The sequence below is a fragment of the Sinohyriopsis cumingii genome, chromosome 18 (genome assembly GCF_028554795.1).
Source record: "Sinohyriopsis cumingii isolate HCF-2022 chromosome 18, ASM2855479v2, whole genome shotgun sequence".
NCBI lineage: Eukaryota > Metazoa > Mollusca > Bivalvia > Unionida > Unionidae > Sinohyriopsis > Sinohyriopsis cumingii.
The window spans coordinates 10,105,256-10,118,828 of NC_142978.1; the positions used below are offsets into that span (position 1 = coordinate 10,105,256).

The 13,573-nt window shown below is 34.7% G+C and overlaps 1 protein-coding gene across 1 annotated transcript; it reads right to left on the bottom strand.

Moving 5' to 3' along the window:
• Positions 1-261: 261 nt before the first annotated feature.
• On the bottom strand, positions 262-12,777 carry LOC149776057 (uncharacterized). The gene is made up of 3 exons (XM_089942053.1): positions 12,520-12,777; positions 3,525-3,596; positions 262-807 (listed from the first exon to the last, which is right to left on the bottom strand). The coding sequence occupies exons 1-3, from the start codon at positions 12,737-12,739 to the stop codon at positions 332-334; spliced, it is 768 nt and encodes a 255-aa protein (XP_089798179.1). The 5' UTR covers positions 12,740-12,777; the 3' UTR covers positions 262-331.
• Positions 12,778-13,573: the final 796 nt, after the last annotated feature.

Here is a 13,573-nt window from a genome sequence, read left to right on the forward strand (position 1 = left end):
AAGGAATAACTTGCTCTACGTAAACTTTATGGTGACTTCATTAGAACTGTCATATTTTTTTCTCCACGAGGGTGGTCATTAATATCAGAAAGTGCACATATTAGTGCGTGTGAGACAAAGGTCACAGGGTACAACATAGAGACTTACAGCTTTATAATATATTCATAACATCTTGTTTACCTGAAATACTTTCTTAGAAATCGTATTCTCCATGGAAGATGATATTAGAGGGATGAATTGAAGCAATTCTTGAGATAAGTCTCAATCCATGATTCTTTATTGAAAATAAATCGTGTCTTTGAAAATACAGAAACAGACAACCATACCGTCTTTATTTCGAGCAAACAACGCATGCTATAACTCGTCCTTCAATATATGGAGGACAAGGCAATGATCCACATTTTGCTTCAACCACGTACAAAAGATGGCCGTTTTTGTCGGACGTACCCCTTAAAACCGCTTCTGGATTCGCATCAACACACACATAATTTGTGGCCCCTTGATGACCGTAATAATCTGACATCAGATATCCATTATATTCATGATTCCATCCGGGGTAGCAGTCAGTTCTAGCTGGGATCATCAAGGCCGTAGTACGTGGAGGTCTACATACGCAACACGGAACATCATCTTGTATAGACACAGTTGAAAATGGATTGGATTCACTGACAAGTTCGTACTCAGCACCGTATATATATGCAGTGGCATCTATACCTCCGACATTCTTTGCCCAGGTTGGAACTTTCGGTAAGCAAAGAAAGTCAGCAGCGCTTCCAGCATCGGTGTGGTGAGAGCCACCAGTAAAGCCTGGATTACAAATGATTAAAGCATTGATTGCATATACCAATTTATAGTGACGGTAAAGTAGACATTTGCAAAACGTTTAATAACCTAATGTGACTCATCAGTGGCTTATCAGAGTATTTAAGACAGATTTAGACTCACACTTGTCAGTAACACATGTCAATTGTTATTTTTCTACTACTACTCAGTCTCGACATAACCATTGCAAAGTAAATGTATGCAAGCCATATACTTCAACAAAATCAATTTAAAACGGTCATTTTTTGGTAATGATTTAAAAAACAAAATTATCTAATTCGTCATCAAAACTGTGACGAATATTATCTAACGATAATGATTTAGGACAGTTTGGAATATTGTCAAATGTCTACTTCAAAGAAGAAGTTCAAATTGTTTTGAAAAAATGAATTAATCAAGATGGGATTTAATTTGATATAAATGAAACGACATGAAAGCAGCTTGCACATTTCATCCTGAGAGGCTTGAACAAATACGCGCAATTAGTAGTGAAATAGCTTTCAGTCTGTGCCTCTTTTAAACTCTTTCTTCTTATCTTGTTTCATTATTTGACACTCTGGATAGTGCTAGCTAACATTTTGTCTAGCAGGAAGCAGTGTGAAAAATTCGCCAGAAAGCCCGCAAGACCACAGAATCAGAAATTTGAAAATGCTATTGGCCTTGTCCATAACCATTTGTGACTCTGTGGTAAATGCTTCTAGAATTAAAGATCAGCTCTGAGTACGATATTTCATATTATGAAACATGGAACATGAAGAAAATTATATATATATATATATATATATATATATATATATATATATATATATATATATATATATATATATATATATTGACAGCTTATCCTGTTTGTAACTGAAAAAATAGTAACGATGTTTTATTGATGCAATTTTAATCCCTTCAAAGTCTTGACTTTGGAACAGGTATTACTGAAACTAGCACCTAGTTTGTTTGTGCAGAGTTAAATGAAAACACACGTTTCAACCATTTCTAGGTAAAGAATAAAAGCCGGTGGACATAGGGCTTTCTCCATAGAGACTCTTGCGTCAAGGATGAGTCTATATTGAGAAACATAGGGCTTTCTCCATAGAGAATCTTGCTTCAAGGATGAGTCTATACTGAGAAACATAGGGCTTTCTCCATAGAGATTCTTGCTTCAAGGACGAGTCTATGTTGAGAAACATAGGTTTTTTCATGAACATACTGAAATTTAAAGATACTGAATTTTCATAGCATTATCCTTTCATATATTCGTTATGACACTTGCTTGTTTGTTTCTTGTGGATTGGTGTGCGTATGCTGGTTATACGCTATTTTCAGCAATTTATAGGCTAAACATGATGGCCAGTATATTTGGTGCAGAAGGAACTCTTGAAAAACGCGGGAAGAAACACCAACGCACTGGAAGATTCTGGGAAACTTTCACACGTGCCCACATTGTCCAATCCGAGACTCGAACCTACGCGGACAGTGGTGAGATGTAAATGGTCCGTACGGGCGTGCGCCTAACACCATTCGTCCAAACCCTGGGGAGTAGAATCCGTACAATGAGTCGTCCAGTCACAAATACCTCTAGAATTTGACGTTCCTGATCGGAAGCTACACGTGTCATTAGTCATTGCAAAGATGCAGAAGAGCTCCTATTTGAAGTCGCAAGCGTCTATTAAATGCAGACTACACGCGAATTATGTATCGTCTTATATCACCTAGATTCAACAGTGGTTAAATAGTGGTCAACCGAAACAACTCACCGTTAATACATTCTCAATTGGTTTTAAGATTTCTTTTATTATCGTAATATATACAATTAATAGATTATATTTACTTCGTATACCTAAATATCTAACATGGTAAAACGGACTGGTTATTCATTTGTTGTCCTAGGCTGACGGGAACTTAGCTAGCATAGGACGCTGGCAGAAAGACTCATTTTTTACCATAAACTCACCACACTGTTAGAGAACGTCATAATTCTAACAGTACGCAATCCTTTCTTTTGCCAGTCGGTATGGTGCTAGAAAATGTATTTTTTTCTTCTGATCTCTAGCCAGTGAGTCAGTTTTTTTTATTAGTGATAAGATAAGATAAGAATTTTTTTATTAACAACTGCATGCATCTAACTTGAATTATGAATATAATTTTTAGATAATGTTTTAGGTGTCGTATCTAAAATAGGAATACAATATAACCTACTGAACGTGCATCTCATTGTGAAGAACAAAATTATGCAAGATAAATAAAATGTAATTTGTTTCATCTATGTATAACCCGAAAGATCAAACGAATATCAAAGTTACACAGAGATTTAAAGAAACATTTCTTAATAAGAAGTATAACTGTTGACATAAATAGGAACATGGCAATTACGAAGAAGTATAACTGTTGACATAAATAGGAACATGGCAATTACGAAGAAGTATAACTGTTGATATAAATAGGAACATGTCAATTACGAAGAAGTATAACTGTTGACATAAATAGGAACATGGCAATTACGAATTACAGCGACGAGATGGCAAATTGGATGATATTCATTGGAAAATAATAGATTCATAAGTGTATGTATTTTATATGATATCAAAGCTGTGTAATGTCTACATATATTCAATAACGTTCTTAGGTATTGGTTTTTGATTTGCTTTAAATCTTAACGATATATTTTGTCAAAATTTGTCTAAATAATCAAAAGCGGTTGTCCTTACCTTCGTAAACAAGTTCTGTGTCATTACCTTGGCATGTGGTCTTTCCCCATCTCATGAAGGTTGATGCTTGTCCTAGAGATAAAATATAGCATGCTCAGTTGAATGATTCGTATACAACTGCCCATCTGCGCGTCAACGACTATGGAATGCAAAACATGTGGTTTCACCTGACCTGTATTGGACCACATATTGCCAATGCCGAGAGTGAGCATTGGTTGGCATTGGAGCTCAAATACACCAACAATCAACTTAAGTAGTTCCTCATCGTCCTGTAGCGAGGAGCTATTATATAATATATATTTTCAAATATTTCAAATGACAGAAAAATAAGTTTGATACATGCAGCATTTCCTTGTATACAAATTTAAGCATGCAATATTTTAGTTTGTTATTGTATGATTATCTAGATGGTAGATTGGGATAATTATTGGAGTATTGTTTAACATATGTGTTATCACAGCAAATGTGTAAGTGTCAAAGAAAGAAAATATTAACATACATACAAAGAATCTAGGTATAAAGCCATTTGGGATCTCTTTGAGAACATAATTTTCACATATCAGTTTTGCATTTCACAATTGCGTACTTTACAGGAAGAGATTCTTCTGAAGAAAGGTAATTTTGGAAGCAGATTCAGTCAACTACAGCATCATTAAATAATCTATGTTTGGAGGAGGAAAGTTCCATAACATATGTAGATGTCAATATTGTTGTGGACTTAAAACAATAATGAGGAAGAAGTTTATCATTCAACGAAGACAACTAGAGCTATATAGGCAGATTACCTATGACCCGGTAGAAGCAGTTTTTGCAAGGCTTTCTTGGAACAAACGGATTTATTTCCGCGGAGTTATATCCATGAAACACATAACTGTGGCTAAAATTTGACAAAGATTAACAAATTATCTGACCATCATGTGCATACTGATGAAAACATATTGCATTCTATCTGGTTGATCGGCAGCAATTGAAACATTCCACCAGGGATAAAGAATGTATTTCTAGAACTCAAAATTTTGATATAATCTTGTGGCTCGAGGAAACTGCGGGGAAATCACGTAATTCTCTCCCTGAAATGGTTTTTGTAAGTGTTTTTGTTATACGGAAGATTTACTTTAAAATTGACACCCCAGATATATTTGGTGCAATCCTGCAATAGTCAATGATTAGTAGATAATGTGATATCAGAAGGAGAAGAGTAAAAGGTACTTAGCTTCTAATGGGAATTTGACATTTAGGTTACCATGCTGAGATGTATAAGGACAATAAGTACTGTACAAATCTTTTCAGCGGTTTCACATGTATGGTTTGAAATGTCAGTGTATCATGTAAGGTCTGTTTGGAGGAACATGTAATATATGGAGCTTGTATGGTCCATCTGGAAGAAAGTTAACATTCGAGTGTGTCTGACCTCTAATATTCGTGTTTGTCACGGAATCGTATAAATTCTTTTATTTATTAAATACATGTACTCGGGTTTCGTTTTTTATTTGTACAACGATACCAGAGGGTTATTTATGTATTTGGTACAAAGATTTCGAAATAGTGATTGATTGATTGATTGATTGGATTTACGTCGCGTGCGAAATAGTGAGTTTGGTTCATCCTATGCTGCACGTTCGAAGTGCTTTCGATGGAATGAACCGAATACTTGCAGCGCACAGACATGTGTTGCGGCATCATCTGTGTATAAATGCATCTCCGTAAGACAAAATCTTTACATTAAGGAACGTCTTGTCAGTGAGCTGTTTTACTCAGTCTGTTTTTCACTTTAACAGGAGTAATGTCAGAAAGAAGCAAGGGATGAAATTGCGTGTATAAGCCCGACCACGAGGCGAGAGTGAATCAACTGGTACTTCTTAGGAAGTATAAGCCGTAAAAGAAATCTACAATACCAAGGCAACAAAACAGGAGCGGATATGGACTTTGATTCATGATTATGGATTAATTTAAGGATAATGGAACTCTTGACTTGGAATTTCTAAAGAAAATAAAACCGATAAAACATACCATAAAACAAATCACACTACGGAATGGCAACGGATCAAAAATAGATACGGACTTCGATTCAGGAATATGGATAAAGTACATATAGAACTTAAAAAAGGTACTTCTTGAAAAGTATTACCCATTAAACGTAACTCTTCACAGAGCCTAACCAGGAACACGATTGGTAAACTCATGGAATATAACAGAACGGAGGTGGAAATGTACATAATTGATACAAACAGGACAGAAATTGTTCTAAATGAAGCGAAGAAAAAAGGTCTCTGAAACAGGAAATGAACACCAAATTACTCAAGTGCTGAGACAACTGTATAACCCACAGAAACGAATATAAACAATTTAGAAACGAAACAAAAACGGAGCTAAAAGAAAACAGATTTCATGCATATAGAATTATTGTTATATGCATTTTACGTTTTCTCTCACTCTTTTTCTCTTTTACACTTCTAATACTCTAATTGCAGATATGCAAACACCAAATAAACACACATGCTATTAAACACATTATTTATTTATTACTATAAAATCATTTTGTCTTTAAAAACTTCTCAGGTCACTTTGTACTGATCTCACAATTTTAATTTGTATATTTACTACACTAAATTTTAAACAGATTATAGATAGACTATAACCCAAACCAAGATCTAGATAGTGCCAGTCCTCTCACAAAACTGGGACGCAACTCAACAATGCAAACACACCACCTAACAGACGCCAAAATCCGACTCTGGCAAAGGTCACTAAAAATAAACAAACCTTAACAGGAGTAATGTCAGAAAGAAGCAAGGGATGAAATTGCGTGTATAAGCCCGACCACGAGGCGAGAGTGAATCAACTGGTACTTCTTAGGAAGTATAAGCCGTAAAAGAAATCTACAATACCAAGGCAACAAAACAGGAACGGATATGGACTTTGATTCATGATTATGGATTAATTTAAGGATAATGGAACTCTTGACTTGGAATTTCTAAAGAAAATAAAACCGATAAAACATACCATAAAACAAATCACACTACGGAATGGCAACGGATCAAAAAACAGGGAGCTGAAACCTGACCCTTTAGTGGTGACAAGGGTAGGGGCGTACGAACCCAAGTTCAAGGCTGCAGAGTCTAGGAATGGATAGTGCCCTCGGAGCTCTAAGAGAATAATCAATGAGGACAATATCCACGGATAATCCTATTCTGATTGGTTTTAGAGAGTGGTTGGGAGCAAAAAGTTCTCCCATCCAGAAACTACACCGGTATGTTTGTCAAAGGTATTACATTCCAGCTTCTCAAATGAATCCCCAGAAAAACTTGTTTTGAGGAATTTACGAGCTCCATGGAGTGTAAGTACAGACCGGGACACAGCAGAAGGGATAGCTAAAGACATTGATAGAACAGAACCAAGATCAACCCTGACGAAAACTACTTATTTAGCATTATTACTTTTTTTTTACATCAACACTGCACATCTATCTTGGGTGGGCAGGGAAACAATACAAAACATACACATTTAGAAAACCAGGATGTGATCTCTTGACTTCAAAATCCGCTTTGCGCTGGGGAGAAATGAAAGTCAACAAATACTTTAAGGACTCACAAATCTTCGGCTGTAGAGGAATGTGAGTTATTTATTAATGTCTTGTGTATAAGTTATAACTATTGTACTACCACATTTTATTTTTATATATTTTCTATGTAGATTCTGCTACATAGTATCATGCAAATATTTTCTATTCTTGCTTGTGACTTAGCAAGAGATTTATATTAGCAATATAAAGCTGCAATTTTAAGAAACATTAAGTTCCTTAGGATTCTTATCGGGCACGGTTAGCTTCACTTCTGAACTTATGTATTGTTTTGTAATTATTGTGTGGATAATGTAATCTGTTGAGCTTACTGTATATAACGTCATTACGTTTTATCGTATATGCCCGTGTCATGCATAGTACACGGTGTTAGATGTATTTTCAACTGACAAGAGTGACCAAAGCGATCAAAGTGATCGGAATCGTCGTGGTACATACTGTAGAGCTAACCATGGAAATTGACCGTGGTAGCTGTGAAGCTGAACCATAGCAGCCGTAGAGCTGAGTAAAGCGTTGCTGTTCGAGTAGCAGGTGATGGGGCGTAGCTGACTGAGATTGGTGGCCGCTGATTGGTTGATTGACCAACCTGGAATACTGACTGCTTGATTGACCAGTGTGGCTGATGGCCAGGTGTGCTGGTGACGGAGTGTGTAACTCCATACATGTAATCTTTTTGCCGTTTGCTAATCTTTGGGGTTTGCAATACCCAGTGTGTTTTTGGGACTGTAAAGATATTTTGTACATACGCCCCTTTGTTTTCATCATTTTCACTATTTGAGTGAATACATTTTTACTATTTGAGTGAATATATTTTTAGTATATGAGTAAAATACCACAGTTTTAATATTTGAGTAAAACATAACATTCTTTCGTTGTGTAATAACTGAATCATTCACCCCATGTCATTGTACTGCGTAAGGTAATTTATTTGTATTTTCATTGTTTTGTTCGTGCGGATTATGTTAATTGATCCAATATTTGGATATTATATACGCACGCATTAATCATAATTCTTTTCTAATTAAAGTCATTCATCATTAAACATTGTATTTGTGTCACCATCAATAGTGTTCTGTTGTAAATCCGAAACCCTACTCGGTTATCTTGTTACAGTGTTACGTGGTAGATTTGTCATATGAAGAATCATGTGAGTTCTAACAGATTCTTACAAATAAATTGCTACGTATGTTATTACCAGTATGTTTACCAAAAAATAAAGAACTATACAATGACAAATCAGCCAGATTTTGTCGTTTTTAGTCGTGGTTACAAATTAACCATCCTTATTATTAGCCCGTTGTATTTATTCCAAACAATAGCTACATATGCATTACCATTCCATTACACTATTATAAATAATGTAAAACCTGAAGGCTTATTCCATTTGTACTTTTATTTTTTAAAACACAAGCGATCATAGTTATAATTAGTACAATTTTACTAGTGGAGTTAGCGAGGCGAGACAATTAGGCCACCATTCATTTACTCCGTTTTGGATACAAGGAGAAGTTAAAATCAGGTCTCCATTTGGGTGTTTATTGTGATATGGTTAAAGTCTGTTTTGAGAATGTACATAACATTTATCTTTGTTAAATTCTGTGTGAAGTCAAAGTGTAGGCGGGGGGTAGAAATTCTAAATGTAATCTTTATATATTGATGCGTATTTTACTGGTAGCAATTTGAGTTTGAAACAGCGTGACAGACAATTCAGGGAAAGTTTCTGTCAAGAGTATGCGAAGACCAGAACTTTTTTAGAGGATATATTATCATATGAACGGACTACTACATACGCTTCTTGCATTCCTTATAATTCTGTCATCCTACATTGAGACTGTTCGGGGAGAAAGTTTTTCTTTTCTTTGTCTATTTTTGTCAATTCATTAGTAGCAGATTTGTTTACCACACTTATTCAGTGTGAAGTTGATTCCCTATGCGTTGTTCTTGATAAATATTTTGACCTAAAAAGTACATCAGTATTGTGCATCGAATAGTCAACTTCGGATATAATTTTGTCATATCCAAAGTTTGAGAGAGAGAGAGAGAGAGAGAGAGAGAGAGAGATTATGCAATTCGGGGGAGATTTTCATTGCAGTTTTTACAATGTCAGTGTTTATATTTCCGAGATCACCGTATCCCACTGTTTTAGAGAGAGATTGTAAAATGTGTGTGTGCTTGAAGAGAAAAAAAAAACCTCAAGACATAGTCACTTAAGTATTTTGGTATACTCTACATCAAAATAATTGTTTTACAATTGAACTTCAAAAACATGTCACAAACGTCCATTCCGAGATCGTTAGTAGAGATATTACACCCAAAACGAGAACTCGTATCAAAATGAAAGAAAAATAATTACACATTGCAATAAAAGATTTTTAACGCGTTTGAAAATTCTGATCATACTTTAAAAAGAACGTCTTCATTAGAACCGAAAGGGGACATCGCTAAAATATTAATCACTTCTTTAAAGGGACTTTTATTTTATTTTTATCATACTTTGAACATGCTTGACGGCAAACCTGTTAGCATGAACATAATTCGATACAATTTTTAACTTTCCCTTGCGTATGTAATTGTAAAGTGTATTATGGCAAAATACATATTTTATCAGAAGCTGAAAATAATTAACTTTTTTGGACCAAAAAAGCAGCCGATATTTGTCTCAGCCAACCGCGAATTTAAATTCTATTCAGGCTTTGTAGCTATGGGAGAATGAGCAAAGAGATTATTAGGATTGACAGGTGGTAGCACGTGAAACCTTGACATGAATTGACTTAGAATTTACCCGTGTACTGCTAGCTCATTTAGCTATTGTTTTCACAGGCACATATGCTATTTTATTCTGACCGTGCCTAGGCGAAAACCAACAGTTACATTTGGCATACATACGGACAAAAGGTGGTTACATTTTTCATATCTTGTACGCACTTTAACATGCAACAGTTCACTTCATAATTATGCAATCAAAACAATACCCGCAATTTAACATAATGCACAGAAGATTGGTCGTTTTCTGTCTTGTTTTCTATGTCATACTTCAACACAATACGTACAATTGCCACTTTTAATACATCTCTATCTCTACCTTACACATACCCATACACACCCACGCCCATTTCCCTCTAAACATTAAGAATATATATCGTCCGGAAGGAAAACTGTTTTCCGTCCCAGTCTTACAACCCTTTAATTATCAAAGTTTGCCAATGCCTTCTAATTAGTCTTATTCTTTTGCAGTTGTAAGAAAATCCGTGTTTCACATATGGAATGGCACAATTCTTGAATTTGGGTAAACATGTGCAGATTATAACTTTTTGATAAATATGTCGGACTGCATATTATAAGGCTCATATATAGATTCACACACACACACACACACACACACACACACACACACACACATTTTGTCTCTCTTTCCTCCCCTGGCAAACAGAATGGAATTTTTAAGGTATGTCATAGTTATGGGCAGAGAAATTCTTAAAACTCACATTCCCGCTCAATAGTTTCCTTGATCAACATGATTCATATTTGGTCCACTTTGTGAAAATAATACATGTAGATGGTGGCATGTATGCTAAAATTTTGATGTAGTTTTTCTTATACAAAATTTAGTGAAAATTCAATTTGTTTCAGTTGCAAACTTTTCAGAAATAGTATTTTCGTCCTGTTATTTATATGCTTTATGAAAATCTAAACAATGCATTTCATCAAAATACGATATCATTATTTTATCGCTCATAGCATACATGATAGGTCTGCGTTTGTCAATTCACTGAAATTATTGTTTCAATCTTTTGAGCCAGGGTCAAGGCTTGTTTTGTGATTTCCTTCGGAAACAGGATTGCTTGAGACCGCATGCTGTTGGTGAGGATCGCTAAGTAATGAACAACTGCTCCTTATACAAGACGCGTTCTTGTAAACAAACGTCTCGAAAGGGCAAATGAGGAAATATGTAATATTTTGTCACTAAGGAATGTATTCGTTTATATTTTTACTTGCAAATTATGCTATTGTGTGTAATATCTCTTTGCTACGTTTCGATAAAAGCTGTCTCATTCCGATAGGTTATTTGCTTAGTTTCTGTGTATATTTGTGTTAAAAGCAGCAAATATACGTACCCTGTTAGAAAATAAACATGACTTGTAAAATAAAAAAGCTCTCTCAATTTTTGATGCAAATATCTGTTAATTCATACTGCAAAGCAGGTTGATATCAATGATGGAGAAATTGCAGCCCAACTTCATATTGTGCATATAAAAGCTAAACCCATATGTTTAAGTTATTTGCACTTTATTCATGTGCAAGTGGCACTGAAATGGACATGTTTATTTATCAAAGACTACATTTAGATTTCTTTCACGTTAGCCTCCTTTGAAAGCCATTATAACTATCATGGTAAGGCATATTATACAGATCACCCGGGAACCGTACGGCGTATTCTTCATGGTTCAACACACGACATTACCTACATTACGGCAGGATGAAATGCCTTTAACCAATCTGACCTGAGATTTGCTAGTATTGCCCTAGCTCATATCAAGAGCTGGTTTATCTCTCCTAACCTTCCTAGTAGTGATGAAAAGGAATTTTTCAACATACAATAGCCATTTTGAGCAAACTATTTAAACGTTATAAGAAGTTATCACTTCTGACAAATGAGGAAACATTGAAACGGACCCGTGATAGCATACAATTATAAATGAAAAAATGGCTAAATTTTGAAAGGACGATACCTTATTTATCATAAATTTCAATCCTGAGTTTTAATTCAGCTTCTTACAATCCACTATACACCTTATTGAAAAGTTATATCCATCTCTTTGCTCGCCATTTTAGGATTCTTAGCCGGTTTTGAAATTTGTTTAAAAACGTCAATCTAGTGGTATGTTTACTACTTTCATCTTTAATAAAACAAAATTAGCTTACCAGCGTGTTCCCATCCACGCTTCGTATATTTAGATAAATGTAGCTCACCATGTTTAAATATGGCCATATATCTTTAGAATATGTGGTCAGAAATAAATGTTACTAGACTATACTAGTACCTAATAACGGATGCTGACTATTCATTTAACAATTAAAGTAATCAATGAAATTCACCTTTAAAAAATGTTTATAAATAGCATAGATGCAGAACACTTTTATGGCTCATGAGTTCTTGTGTGTAATTATGTAATTTGTAAGCTCTTAAATATTTTAAGCGCTTGCTAGCTTTGCTCTAGACCATATGTTCTAAAATCCAGCCTTTATTTTAATTATAGTCAGACAGGTTATGTTTCGAAACAATAAATAGTAGAGGGTCGCATTTGATGAGCTACGAACTTTTGAAATCTAAACATCATTGATGGTTGCAGGTTGGTTAGATAGGATTTTAAAATACCAGTACGTCGTATCAATCGAAAAAGTGTGAATACTTACCTTTTGATATATTTTCTATCGTTTTCAGTTGGTCTTGAAAATGCATCATGCTAGCTTCCATTTCTCTGTGCATGAATTCAACCTTTAGAAGTCTTTCTAACAGTTTGTATTCATAGTCAAATCTTGGGCAGTCGTGAGAAGCGTCCGTCGATTGGACCTGGTGTATTTGCACGCTGATAACAAGCAACACAAAGAAACGATTCTGAGGAACAAACATCATTAAAGTATATAATGTACAGGAAAGTCTAAAAGAACATTATGTGTGGTTCTGAAGGAGACGCTGGCTTTTGAGCTATAAACTATCTCAAGTTTTATCTCTTTCTTCATTACATCGTACACACATTAAGAAGGGATATGCACTTTATTAATTGACTGGCAATTTCTATTAGATTAGCGCATATCGTTGTTGCTCATTCTTTTCATTATATATTACCTAACACGCAGGCTTAGGTAAATTGGAGTTGTGTTACCAAAATACTTTAGTTTCACAAGAATTTGATACGTGGAAAACGATGATTGTATTGTAAATGCTGTAAATTTTGCTTTTGCTAGGTTATGGTGAATAAACTTATAGAAATATTAGAGCATTTTTTTCATAATAATGGATTTGCGAAAACGTTTCATTTACAGAATAAATGCGTAGCAGTATGGTTTTCTAACACTAGCACTTTTTCAAATTCAACCGAAACGTACACACAAATTTACAAACGAACTGACCAAGTCGGGGCATTTTTGTTAGCAAGAACTTGCACAATAATGGACATTGTGCAGAATGGTCAAAGACGTGAATGTAAAATAGGCATATAAGACTAAACTGGTTTTGCATACTACAAACATTTTGGATGATGTGATGTAAGATATCATATAAATTTAAGTATAATTGCTATTATCCAAAAGTACGCATGAATAAATCCATGAATGAACATATTGTATAATATTACTTAGGTACCAGCGAAGTTATTTGAGACTACATAAAAAAAATAGTTAATAAGATTTCGGATTGTTACATCACTTATTCATGTAATTTTGTATCTTTAGTTCGTTTTTTATATTG